General features: G+C 39.8%; 1 protein-coding gene across 1 annotated transcript in view; it reads right to left on the reverse strand.

The window, feature by feature from the left end:
- The window catches only part of magi2b (membrane associated guanylate kinase, WW and PDZ domain containing 2b), a 94,649-nt gene extending 87,446 nt beyond the window's left edge, over positions 1 to 7,203 (reverse strand). Inside the window, exon 1 of the mRNA XM_055040329.1 lies at positions 6,554 to 7,203. Within this exon, the coding sequence (XP_054896304.1) occupies positions 6,554 to 6,858 (305 nt within the window). The 5' untranslated portion in view covers positions 6,859 to 7,203. The remainder of the gene's footprint in view (positions 1 to 6,553) is intronic.
- Positions 7,204 to 14,465: the final 7,262 nt, after the last annotated feature.

Here is a 14,465-nt window from a genome sequence, read left to right on the forward strand (position 1 = left end):
TCAGACAAACACTTTATTTAATTAAACGTAACCAAAACATCATAGATTGATGAATTAATTCCTCCAGTCTGTTTAACTGGTGAAGAATGAGCTGCCCAGTCTGCAACAGTGGCTTTGATGAGGCTAAAAGTGAAAATAAATCTCTCAGTTGACAACACCGCATTTAAAAACACAATTAAAGAGAGATGTGATATGTTAGAGGTGCACCAGTCGACAGGAGATCAGAATCGGCCAATTATCACTTGATGGGATCTGATCCGGTATCTTCAAATCAAATGCTCAAAAATATTTCTTTTTTTCTAGTTGTAGAATAAAAACTATGAACTCCAACCATTTTTGTTTGGATATTAAACACAACATGCACTTGAGACAGTTTTGGAGTTTAATGAGAATCAGATAAAAGGTTGGAGACGTAAATTAGGCCTGTCACAATAAATCAATAAATCAATTAAGGGCATGGTAAATTGAAACAAACTCAGTGATTATTATTATCTATTTTTTCTCTCGTTCTGCCAAAAACTGGATGATAAAAGTCTTCAGTTTGGCACTTTGGTCTCAACGACCTCTTCAAAATTAATTTCATTTAGTTTATTTATTTTGGATATTTAAGGTTTCTTCCATTTGCAGTTTTAAATGTTCATTAGAATAGAAAGTTTATTCATCTTTTATAATGTGTTCTTTCATTATTATTGTACCATTACTGTTATGTCACTTACAGTAAAATTGGCCTCAAAACAACAAAATTATCGTTTATTGCTATAACTTCTGGATCAATTTGTCATCCAGCAAAATGTTTTATGGTGACAAATTATACATTGATGCCTGAATGGAGATAACGTATTTTTCTTTTTGCTCCTCTGGATATAAATCAAGGTTTTCCCTTCTAAAAAATGTGTACTTGTACTGAGTGAATCGGTCAGAATGGACTGATCAGTCCACCTTCAGTTTTTGTTTGTCCCACCTAAAATAACATATACTGAGAATTTATTGTCCTATAATAAATCAAGATCACTTTCCTTTATTTGCTTAGGAAGTAAATTATAATGAACATCAAACTTTGACCATTTATCATTTTATAATTTTCTAAATAAGCTTGTTGTGAATCTCTTAATTAAGACTTCAAAGTAAAACAATTCACTGTAAATTATTAGACAAAGACAAACAAGCTGGAATTTATCCAAGTGTATCTTAAGTCTCCTCCACCTCTCTTTCTCACTTTGTAACTCAAACACACACACGCACACACACACGCACGCACACACACACACGCGCGCACACACACACGCGTGCACACACACACACACACACATTGTTCACACTTCTCTGTGCTCCGTGCTGTTCTTACACCTCGCCACAGTTAAGATCTTTATGGCACTTCAAGAAATCTGCTTCGGTGAACCAAGCAGCCGTTTGCACTGCCTGCTGCTCACGAAGACACAAACACCACCGACGGATCTGCTGCCTAACAAATAATCAAACAGAAATGGGGTTTGACTCATTATCAAAACTCATGTCATTTTTTTTTTATGTCTTTTAAAAACAAACATATCTTGTGTCTATTTTTTAAGCCCTGGTGAAAACATTGAAAGCCTCAACGTCTCCCTAACTTCATGAAATCAAATGTGGCATTTGGAGGCATTCTCAGTTAAAATGGCTCTGTCTTATGTAAGCTGACTGTAAAGGTCTTGAACGCTAAACTGAAGAGTTTTGTTTTGATTGTCTGGTGATGTTGCTGCTGTTTAGATCTATTTGGAGGCCAGGAGAGAAACCAGAAACCTTTGAGGCAGCCAGAAATGCACACAAACACGTACAGCAGGGGGAGAGACAGCAGCTCTCCTAACCTGCTAAATATTCCAAAGAAAGACTGAACAGTGTAAAAGGATGAAGGGCTGATTTTATATGGGCTTTATAGCTGCCTTAATGTCTCCTCACCACTGACACCTGCACACTGTGACGGAGAAAACTCGTCAGCTTGTGAAACCAATACCGTCTGTGTTTGTGGCTCAGGCCAGAAGATGCAGCAGCAACTCAGAAAAACAGTTCTGGGTGACCAGGTGCCTCAAACCGCTCATGAACCTTCCTGCATGTTACAAATCTCACTGTATTTTATCAAGATTTCATGTGATGCACCTACACAAAGTGGCGCATAATTGTAAAAGTGGAAGAAAAATGATAAATGTTTATGGCTATCATGGGAAACCTACCAAAACATGGCAGTCGTCCTAAACTGCCAAATTCACCAGCTTGGTGAATTTATTGAATTTGTTACAGCTGCAGTTACTGTCATATCACTTAAAAGTCTCAAAACAACATTATTATTTATTGCTATAACCTCTGGATCAATTTATCATCCAGCAAAATTTGTTATTCTGACAAACATAAAGTTGATCGTAACTTACCATGAAAATAAACAATTATTGAGGTTTACTGAGATAAGCTCAGTAAGCCTCAATAAGTTATATAACATAAAACTTTCGTATTTTAATGTTATAAAAACACAAAGTCGTTCAACATAGACTCCACAACTGAAACATTACATTTAGTCAAATGCCATCATTAAATTCTTATTCAATTATGCTTCAAAAGCAACTCCAAACAGGCTTAGATTTAAAGGCACTAACTGATTCAGCAGGTTTGTAGTTTTCTTGAAGTTTGTTCCAGATTTGTGGTGTGTAGAAGCTGAATGCTGCTTCTCCTCGTTTGATTCTGGGCATGCAGAGCAGACCAAAACCAGAAGTCCAGAGAGGTCTGGAGGGCTGATGCAATATTTCCAGACTTTCTCCATCTAATCTTACTGAGCGTGAGTTTTTTTTCTAAGAAGAATAAGCAAATGATGCCAGTCTATTAAGGTAAAAATACAAATCTCAAAAGATTTGCAGCTGTGATTGCAGCAAAAGTTGGATCTTCAAAGTATCGGCTCCACAATGTATGTTGCCCTCTCAAATAATTACCAAAATAAAATGCAATATTTGTGGTTGTGAAAGGACAAAAATGTGAAGTACTTCACATTTTTGCAAAATAACTAACAAGAGAATGAGTACTTTTGCAAAAGTAAGTGATTTTTGGCAAGTGTATAAATGAACAATGACGATGTGGTTGTGTAATCTCAATCTCAGATGAGTGCGTTCGAGATGAGGTTTCAGCTCTATTCTTCTCCTGGAAGTCTACCTCAGTAAACCTCAATATGGGTTCATTGTCATGCTAAGTTATGAACATACGCTGAGATTCAGGACATTGATCTTATTATAATTTAGTCGTTTTTGCAGGGAGGGAGTCTTGCCTCTCACTTGTACCTTTTTAGAGCATTCTAGATGATTTCCTCAGCAGTATGTCAGCAGCTAACATCCATAAATACACTCTCTGCTCTCCTCTGGATGAAAGTCAGACAGCAATATTACAGCGAAAACGAGAGAGAGAGAAAGAGGAGAGAAAAACACATGAAGGGGGCAGCAAGCTGTGCTCAAACAGCAGAGTCTTCACGGACGTTCGGAGAAGTGATGTGGGTGTTTGGAAACTCAGATAGGCTCATGTTTAAATGGATAAGAGAGGAGGACGGAGCGGCAGAATAGACCTGTCCGTCTAACTCGCTGCACATCACAAGACCGTACCATGTCAGCAGCTCCAGCGCAGTGATCAATCACATTGATACAGCGCATGGAAACAGATCGAGAGCCAGCAGTCAGCAGAGGACGCCTGAGTAAATGTTGCAGCGGCCAAAAATAAACACAAAAAACAGTTTGATCTCCTGCTTTTACTTCTGTCTCAGAAACAAGCCACTGTATGTAGGACCGCAAGCTCCTCTTGCTCTCCATCACTTATTTGGAGTTTTAACTGAGCCTCCAATGGTGCGATGAATGATAAATATCTTATCCACTCATGCTTTTATGTTCTAGTTACAAGGTAGTTTTCACACTGGCTGACAGAAGCAGGTCAATCACACAAGATTTGCTGCCACAAACCCGACGCTGTGCCTCAGAAACATTAGAGCGAGCTTTCACCCTCAAGAGGACAAAATGATTACACAAAACAATGGCTGCAGCGGCTGAACTCCGGTGGCCCCGGACATGATCAATATGAAAGTATTTAAGGAGATCGTGCATGAGACCTCTTGCTTTGAGTAAAAAAAAAAAATGTCCCAGTCAGAAGAAAGCAACTGAGCACAGAATATGATGAAAGGAACGCTATGATTTCAAGGAAAATTACTTAAAATGCCATTATTTCTCATTCATGAAATCAGTGACCATGCTTGGTCTTAATCAGTCAACTTATGAATTATAAACATTGTAAAATACAGCTAAACAAACAACTACAAAAGGCAACCAAAAAAATAATAATAAAGAATATTTTGTGTTAAAACAGAGAAAAATTAAAAAGATTTAAAAAACAAACATCAAAAAGATAAGAGAAGTTTTAAAATTAAAAATATAAAACTGAAAAAAATCTGTAGGATTTCAAATAATAACCTCTCAAGATGAAAAAATAAATAAAGATCTATAAATGGAGAACAGAAGCAGAAGAATGCGAGGAAAATGCAAAGAAATTAGATATAAAATTTAAATAAATTAAACATCAAATGAAGAAAAAAAAACTAAAAAACTAAATTGCTAACATACAATGAAATATCAGGTTCAATAAACTGGTGTTTTTATAAAAACAGAGAAGTTGAGTGCATCTTTAAGAATTCAGAATCATTCAGGTTAAGTTTTTATGTTTAAGACTTTTTGTAAAACATGACCAAAAAGTCACATAAATAGACGCATCAATAAAACTAGCATATAGTTTAAAAGTTTATTTATTTATTTTAATCAGTTCAAAATGTTTCTTATACACTGAGCAACATTTTTTTTATTATTCCTGATGATTATGGCTCACAGGCAATGACAACTCAAAATGTTTTTTTAGCAAATAAGTATATTACATAAGACCAATAAATATGTATACACCAATATACTAAAAGGTATATCCATGTGTTGTACAGAATATGTATTAAAAACTTAGTTGGGGCTCTTTTTACATGAACAAGCCAGGACAAGCTCCTTACAGGAGCTTGTCCTGGAGGTGATCACCCAGTGGCTCCACTAAGGTTCTCAGGTTGTATTAATAGCAAGGGCATAAATCCCATCTCATTACTGGGGGGACCATAAACAGGAAAATCTCTTAAGACCAATGTTGGGGGGGAGGGGAGGTTGGCAAAGTTACACTGAAATGTAACATAAAATGTGGTTTAAAAAGTTTTTAAACCACTTTCAAGCTGCAGGACCAAAAATGACTAGTAATGCACATTAAATATGTTTTTCTAAATAAGCAACCTGTTGAGAAGTACAACTAAAATTCAAACGCTGCTTCTATATGAGTTTTGTTCAGACTGACTGATCTAATCTCTGCTACACCTTTACAAACATTTAAGGTTCTAAATAAAAAAAGTTTTAATGAGAATCTGCTCTTAATAAAATTCTTCATAAACATTGATTTATTGCAATGCCTCCCTATACAAGTTATGGCCTATTTAAATTATAACTTAAGTTGCTTTATTTTTAAGCCTTTTTTTAGTTTTGCCATGTCATATTGATATTATTTGAATGCAAAAGTTTCTTCAATGATTTTTTTCAGGGGACAATTCTAGACTTTTCCAAGATTGAGGGGGTCCGGACCCCACTGAACCCCCCGGGATTTACGCCTATGATCGCTAGGAGCCTTCAGCTCCTCTGCGTCTCCAGGAAGTTTGTCAGCAGAGGGAAGCATAAAGTGCTCTGATATGTTCTGGTAGACTTTGTAATTCATAGAACATGGAGGATCTCCAACAGTAGACGAATCCTCACCGAATGTGGAACCTTCACTCTGAGTCTCAAGAACCTTGAACTCTGAACTGACAAAGGGCTTCGATTCACAATTCTCCCAAATCTGTGGGCTCAGGGTATACAGGGCACCTTTTGTCAGCCACACTTCTTCCTTCCATTAAACTTCCTGCCTTTATCCTTGTTTATCTCACTCTGCGAAAATTATAAACCATCCTGAATGTTCTTGGTGTCGATTATGACAGTTTCCCTCCCCACCCCAGCAGAACATTCCTGTAATAAAAATCCTCTTTAAATTGGCCTTATGTAATATTCTAATAAGGAACCAGCAGCGTTTCCAGAATAATGTTTGACGTGATGCATGCAAGAGAATCACCATCTGATCCACAGCAAAGGCCCGTTTGGTGAGAAAAGCTCGGTCCACGGAGAAAACATCACGTCTGTGCAGACACACCCCCTCCAGGCTGTGGCATCGAACCAGAGACTCTGTGGTAAACAAATCACTACAGCTGCTGATTCTGCTGGACTGGACTGGACCCGCCGTTGCACAAACAGGCCCGAAATGTCCGTTTGTCCACGTTTGTCCGCTCAGCTCAGCCTGACAGCTCAGTGCTCATATTCGCCTACATCTTAATCAAAGCAGAGCCTGAAAAATAACCCAGCTCACTCACTCTCTCTCTCACTTATTACCGCCACTCTCAAGCCTCCCCCCGGTGAAATGTGCGCCGCGCTGCGCTCTTGGCCCCTCTCTCCCAAACCTCTCACCTTGCTTGACACATTTGAAGCGGACCGGGTCCTTGCAGTGCTTGATGACGGCCAGCACGTCCCGGGTGGTGAGCCCGGCCACTGGCATGTCGTTGACCTCCAGCAGCAGCTCATCCTGGGCCAGTTTTCCGCTCTGGATGAGTCCCTTCCCCTGCTTCACCTCGCCGAAGTGCGGGAACTGGCCGTTTTCCGCGCCCCCCTTCAGCTCGAAGCCCAGCTCTCCGTCCTTCCCACGGGTGATCACCGCTTCGTGGACTTTGTTGGTCCAGTGGTTTTTCTTCTTGAGGCTCTTCGACATGGTTCGGGTGAGTCAATCACCGCCAGCTAGCCCATACACGAAGCCTCTCCTCACCGTCTCATCCCCCGGCTTTGTGTGCGTGCGACCCGGCTGAGGCTTCACGGCGCTCGGGGCTCCATCGTCGCCGGTGCAGGCGAAGCGCAGTGTCCGCTCGGCGAGCCGCGCGGCCGGGAGCAGAGCTGCAGTACAGCGCGGCGGCGGCGGCGGCGGAGGGACGGACGGAACGATTCTTACTCCCAGTCAGCCACAGACGCAGGAGACAGATCCTGGCGGATGACCCGGATGTGAAGCCTGAAGGAGGGGAGAGATGAATGGTTCTGGTTCGGCGTGAAGCGATGGAGAGAGGAGGCGCTTCTCGTTTACTACACTGCCAGGGGCGCTTCCTCCGGCTGCCTGATCACACGCTGGAGATGACATGCAGGAGGAGCAACAGTTCACCCTGCAGGACAGACAACCTCTGGTTTTAAATACTCACATGTTCACACATATATGGGCCGAAATGTTAACAGGAACAATGAATCCTTAACATTGTTTCCCATCAGAAGTTCATGTGTCATCAGTGTGAGAAATCTGAATAGACGCGATTGTTTTGTCTCTTTAAATCTTCATCATTATATCTATTTTTTGTTTGTTTGTTTTTGTTGAACTCAGATGGTGGATTTTTTCCAGGGCCGACCCGAGCCTTTCTGAGGACCAAAGCAGAATTTAATTTGGGGGCCAGTCACCAAACACCTGAATTTGAGTTACATCTCTTGTGCTTCAGTCACAAATGCAAATGATTTTACACTCGGCTTGATTGAATCACAGAAGCCTTGCAGCTTGACCCAAACTTTACCACTAATGACTTGATGCTTTGGACTCTTTGAGTCGAAAACGTCTGATTCCAGACAAAAGACAGGACACCCTGTCAACGTGGCAAATTTAAACATATAGATATTTAATAAGACGTTTTAACAATACCTGAATAATTCCCATAATGTAAATAAATTTAAAGAAAAAATACTTTTATGATTTCATGTTGATATAACAACAATGCAATCTCTGTTAAGAATTAAATTAGATCACCCCCACATTTTTTCCGACTTAAAATAGCTGAAATCAAACACACGTGCATCACATTGAGCCTACATGACATCATCGCTTTGTATTTTTAAAGGAGGTTTGCCATGTTTGAACTGCAGACATTTAGTGTTTTTTGTGTTCTCCTAACATTTGCAGTGAGAGGATGAACACCAAGGTGAGGTCCAACGGGCCGAGGCCTTCAGAAACCTTGTGAGTCTCATAAGGGACGTAAAAAAAAATCTCCGATGATTCTTAAATCAACCATTATCTCTACAGACAGAGGAACTACAAGCAGGCCTAGGACAATAAATCACTAACAATATAAACATGTGATCAATATCAATAGAAAATCCATCCAATAGAATGTTCAATAACCGCACAGCATTCTGGGAGATGTAGCAACAACCTGTGGAGTGGCAGTTGTTTGGTTTTGCTGCCTTGTCTCAAAACTGCGGATGAAACAGGAAAGGCCACACCATCAGATTGGCAGTATTTCAGATATTTAAAACAAAAAACTAATCAATAATTATCGCATGAAACGATTAAATTGTGATACGTTTTACAGTCATGTTGTCCAGTATCTATAGCTCCCTGCATGGTTTTGCACGACAAGAAACTTTACCCTGAAAGCAGACCGCAACATGCTACAGGATTCAGAAAGGTGACAGTTTGGCTTTTTTATTCAGATATCAGTGCAGCATTGAAAGGATAATATCACATTCCTGTTAATTCCCTACATGAAGTCAAACTTTCAGTAAAAACAGGAAAGATTTTATCTAATTCTCACCATAAATCTCAATGCGGCACTTTGGAAAAGCTGCAGACTTTTTAAAATGCTTTTCCTTCCATAATTTGACAGCTTTCTTGTTAATCAGCTGCTTTGGCACATTACACTCCATAAGGACCCTCTATTAAATTGACTCTTTGGCAGAAATAGACTTCTACAAGTGTTTGTTAGATTAGACAACCTATAACTATAAATTACTGTATAATTCCAAATTTGGTTCTTGATTTTGAACTAAAATTGAATAAAATTGCATTTTGACAAGTTTGTGAAAAGTGATTTTATTCTTTTGCTAAGGGCTGTACTAAATTTTAAAAAAATCAAATTTTCTCAACTCATTAGTGAAGAGTTGTTTATGTGACTCTACTTTCATAGGTGTAACCAATCAGAACCATCATCTTCGGCCTTTCAGAGTCTTCCTCATTCAATCAGTCAGTTACATAACAGCCGGCATGCATGATGGCGTACGCTCAAGTCCAACTGAAAACGACAAATCTTTTTGTCACCATTACTTTTTCATGTCCGTGTGGCTTTCTGAAGTGGCTCGAGTCACATTTCATTCAATATTAATTTGCCCCCGTCCAGAGCGGGCCCCTCTATCACTGCGGAGAATGAAGGTTTCTTGCCTCTCCAGCCTGTTTTGTGTGGATGCTTTAGCAACATGGGTTTGTTTTCGTGACGCTGAACGGTACACACTCCCCTGGGTGTGTGAATAATCCATGAAGAGCAGAGGATCTACTTGGACTGTTACTTTCCTTACTTAAAGTCTGTTGGCATGTAGGTCACTGTGTTTTGGGCCAGCAGCGAATCACGCTTTTGACACTAATTCTAAGCAGATGACCATGTGGAGCAGATCCATCTTAAACAGGAACTGCTGGTGTGGAAAAAGAGAACTGCATAATCTAGAAAATTTGTTGGATTAGTAGATTGCACACCCAGAGGGGAAATGAATCCCAGCTTTATTTACCACTCGGTTGGTGGATGCCAGAGCTGCAGCGTTGCAAGGCGTCAGTGTGTGGATTTGCAGGTTTCCCCCTCAAAACCAGAACATCTGAAGATATTGTTTCACAAATCTAATCCTCTGTCATTGCTTTTTATCGCGATGTGCTTTTTTCCCCCATTGATCTATAGACTTAATTGCTTTTTTTTCTTGTGTAGTATCAGTCACATTGACATGGACTCATCACTCAGTGTTGTTTTAATTACTAATTTGTTCCATGTTTGTGATGGAACGAAGAAAACCTGAACATGGTGGATTTTCTCAAATCCGAAAGTGCTTCACATGCAACCCAAGCAATGTCAAATGTGGTGCAATTTCCCTTGGAAAGTTGAAAAGGAAACACTCAATTTTGTTTATCAATACACTTGTATTCTGATAATTTTGGAACTGGTTCGGAAACAGACATTTTCACCAGAGAAAATGTTCGGATAAATCCATAATCTTCATTTTAGTCTGTTTTATGATTTTAGAAACAGTTTGGATATCTGTTTGGGATCATTGTTCTGTCGGAAAATTAAACTGCGTCCAAGTTTTAACCCCCCAGCCATTGACTTCTTGTACAGTCAAAGAATTAGAAGCTGGTCCTCTTCCTCCATTATTCCACCCACATCATGCAACAGCCCCTTCATGATACTGCTGCCATCACAATCGAGTTTTGTGTTTTCAGGTTCGAAAGCCTCATCTTGTTGCTGTCCTAAACAGAAAGTGTCTCCAGAAGGTATTCGGTTTGCCCACATGGGTAAACTGCATGTTTCATTCACGTTTTAAGGTTTTGTGGGTAACATGGAGCTTCCTTCCTGCATCATCCCAGGTTTTGACCCTCAATGGTTTCCGTGTTGTTGCTCAAATCCTGACCGGTTTTCTTTCAGGTCAGAAACTTAGACACAGCCGATTCTTCCAACAAGAACATGATCCCAAACTCATATTGAAATCTTTTGGGAGGGAGATTACAGTTCGAGCCTGGGGCAAATCTTTAGCCACAGTCCCACTAGAAATTCACAAACTATGGGTAACCAGTTACACAAACCAATTCAATTAACTTCAGCCCTTCTGATAAAAACGGAGATAAGACTGGGGTTCCTCTGCAACTAGGTCAGGAACATTCATCCAATAATGAGAGAAAATCCAGAATAAATTCAAAGTAATTTCCATTTAACTTGTTTGTTACATCATCAATCCCCCCTGGAAAAAGAATGGTTCAAATGCATAATTAAAAGCCCCAAATTAATGACATTAATTTTGGAAAGTGCACGTAAACTTCTGTCTGAAACTGTATCTATATCTGGATCAGAGCATTCCACTATTTTGGACCATCAGAAGCGTGACACAGGAACAAAGAGAGAACGTATGAGCTGAAATATCTATATTTAGAGCCACTTTAAGATTTTTTCCTGACAGTTTGCGGAAGAGGAACAGCTGTGTCACAGTTTCAGTGTGACTTGCAGGAGAAACCAACAACAGCGGCACGATGATTGTGGGCTTGAGAGCCAGTCTTCCACTCAAGCAGATCTCTGAAGCAACGTAGGATATGTGACATTTTCCTACATCTGCCAAAAAGCTAATGACCAAGAATAGATTTTGCAGGAACAAAAAACAATGTGGGCTTCCTCAGAATATTTGTTGATGCATTTGTGGCTGCGTTTGTTTGTGCACACCGGCTGGGCCAGGAAGAGGAAAGATGAGGAGATTACTTCATGTCATTATTATCGGTGGAAAGCAATGAACATCCTAAAACACGCTTCCAAGCAACAGAAGGGAGAAAAATACAATAACATGAGTCAGCCTGTGCTCTCCGAGGAGGAATTTCAATAGAGCTTATATGGATTTATGCCACAGCTTCCCTCATTGACTCCCTGCTTTGTAGGGTTTGCTTTTAGGAAAGAAATGCATACTAGGTTGTTTTTATTTCCCAACAAAGAGAGTGGGAGATCAGCGAGTCACCTTCACTGCCTCTTCCCATCTCTGGAAGAGTTTAAACCTCAAAATTAAAAAGAAAACACAACGACATCTGCGAGGAGCCGCAGGAAAAGAGGCAGCAGTTAAAAATCAGCTCCACTCACACAGAGAATAAGTTAATTAGACTCAAACGCTTCAGGGAATTTGGCGTGTGTATCACGATGGGTTTCCCGCCCCTCTCAAAGCTCACAATGAGATTTAATTATAAAAACGGAGCTGGTGATGGCTGCATACCTGTACAGAATCCAACATGACTGGAGACCAGAGCAGACAGCCTCCATCGCCGGAGGAGGCTGCTGAAACCAAACACGGATCATCTGATTTTAGCCTTCACAGATCTGCGCTGGTCTCAGTGTCAGCTGCTGTGAAATAATTCATCACAGTACATCGCGGCTCCAGGAGGAAATATTGATTTGAAGCTGCACTAAACTACTGTTTTCACACCAATGAGGCTAGAAGTTTCCTTCATTAATGTCATACTCAGCTTTAATGATCTATTTGAACCATTTTTTTTACCTTCAAAATGATCTTGCATCAAACATCTTCAAAGCACAGGAAGCTAAAGTTTGATTTTTTTTTTTCATAACAGACTCAGAATAAATTTTTTTGTTTTTGAAATTATAGAAATACAAATTGTGCAGGGAGTTTGGAGAACCACCAGTCATGGATGTGGATCAGAAGATTAAGTAAGAAATATTTGGTTGTTGGGTAAAACAGGAAAATTAATCAAATTTGCTATATTACAGCCTCTCCATGACCCTCAGTTTTTCTGGAAACAATCATTTGTTGATTGTTAGACTGAAACCAAAAACATGTTTATTTTTAACCATCTCTCAGCTGTGAGCAGATTTTCTGAAGACGTGAGTCAACTAAGAGTTTAGATGTTTTTAAAAGGAAACTAGAAAGGCACATACAGCTCTGTTTCTAAATTAATATAAACTTCTCTTCTTTGCATTATTTGAGGTCTGAAAGCATTGCGTCTTTTTAGTTATTTTGTTCATTTCTCATTTTCTGCAGATAAATGCTACACTTTTGCTGGGATTTTCAGAAACATGTTGTCAGTAGTTCATGGGATAAAAGAGAATAAGAATAAATGACTCCTAAAATGCATTAATCTCTCGAGGTCAAAAAGTTTCTTCAGAGATTAGGTTCAGCTTTCTTCTGTTTTGAATCGCAGCTGCAGGCTGCAATGACACACTTTTTGAATCACAATCACTAATTTCATCATTATCCTCTTTATCGCGCTTTCCTCAAACTCACACCTTCATTTTAAAGAGGCTTCAGATTCACGCCATTTGATCTCTCTGGAAGGGCTTTGGGGATTATCTAAATGACTCTGCAATTAGCTTTTAAATCACACAATGCCTCACCAAAAATAGCGTCCTCTTCGCCTGAGCATTGTGCTTGGGCAGTCGTCTGAAAGATGAAATTAGCCACAGTCATCTCGGTGTCTTTAAAGCACTCAAAAAATAACAAACAAAGCCTGTTTTAAGACGGCTACTCTGTAACTCCAGGTTTTTCCTCACTACTTCCTTTCAATCAGTTCATGAGGGATGGAAGAGTCTCTGTCTTTATTGAGACATTCAATGTCTTATGAAAACAAGGACATCTTATTTTCACACTTTTCTGCATATTTCACATGACAGGCTTTATTAGAAGCCAGGCGTGTGATTATTTACCAAACTGGTGATTCAATCATCTGTCATCTTTGTGAACATTTAGTGGTCGTCAGTCTTGATCTTTGCATGCAGTTACGTAAAGCTCCCGCTAGAGGTCACCTTTTTCCTGCATGAACGCTTGGAAAATGGCCTAAAGTCACATGAACTCAAATGAACTCAAAGTAAGGCTGGGCCAAACTGAAGAGAAAAGAAAGCAACACACACCGCTTTACTTTTTGTGTTTCAAATATAAAAACTAAAAAGTGACGCATGCAGTTGCCCTGTTTTTGTCTTACTCTTCAGTTAACACAAGTACTGGATGTGTATTCCACAAAAGTGGATTTGATGGTAAAAGAGGACAATTTGTAAGAGATCTCTGCTTTTTGCCACAATCCATGTAGGGAACAGCGCAAGCACAATAAAGATGATCTGGTCAGGTGATACCAATGTGGGGGGGAAAGTGACACTGCACAGTACCCTGAACACACCATCGCTAAGGGGAAACATGCTGGTGGCAGCATCAGACATTTTTGGGATTTGGTTCTAGTGAGGACAGAGTTCATGGAGAAATAGATACTGCTGTCATCAGGCATCCCTGGAAATAAGCTGGTTAAACAAATAAAAGTTTGTCTGCAGGACATTGACAAGCTGTTTAACTCAGCTTTAATCATTTTGAAAACCTTCCAGGTCAGAGTTATGCACCGCTTCATGTTGCTCCATCACAAAAAGCTTTCAAAGAACAGAATTTCACTTTTTTACAGAAACATTCTTATGACTTGAAAACCCAGGCTTTTAATCAGATTATTTCTCAGTTTTTAATGCAATCCAGCCACATATTTCAACACTAATGTCTAATCTTAGCATTTGAATGATGAAGCATATGAAGGATTGTCTTGTCTACAGGCCTCTGTCAGTTGTCCATTAACTCTCTAAAACGCGGCTCTGTTCATGCCATTTATTTACTAATGGCTGGAAGTGTCGCCACACTGACAGGCATTTCCTGAAGCTTGTTGACAACACAGTTAAAGTCAGTCGGCTGCAGCATGGAGAAGTAAATCATGGGACAGTTGTGACAGATGGTGTCACATGGTGCAACAGAAACTTCCTTCAGTGTAATGTCAGAAAAATGAGGATAAGGTCACTTGCT

This window comes from Poeciliopsis prolifica, unplaced genomic scaffold (assembly GCF_027474105.1).
Source record: "Poeciliopsis prolifica strain line A6 unplaced genomic scaffold, Auburn_PproV2 SCAFFOLD001, whole genome shotgun sequence".
Taxonomy (NCBI): Eukaryota; Metazoa; Chordata; class Actinopteri; order Cyprinodontiformes; family Poeciliidae; genus Poeciliopsis; species Poeciliopsis prolifica.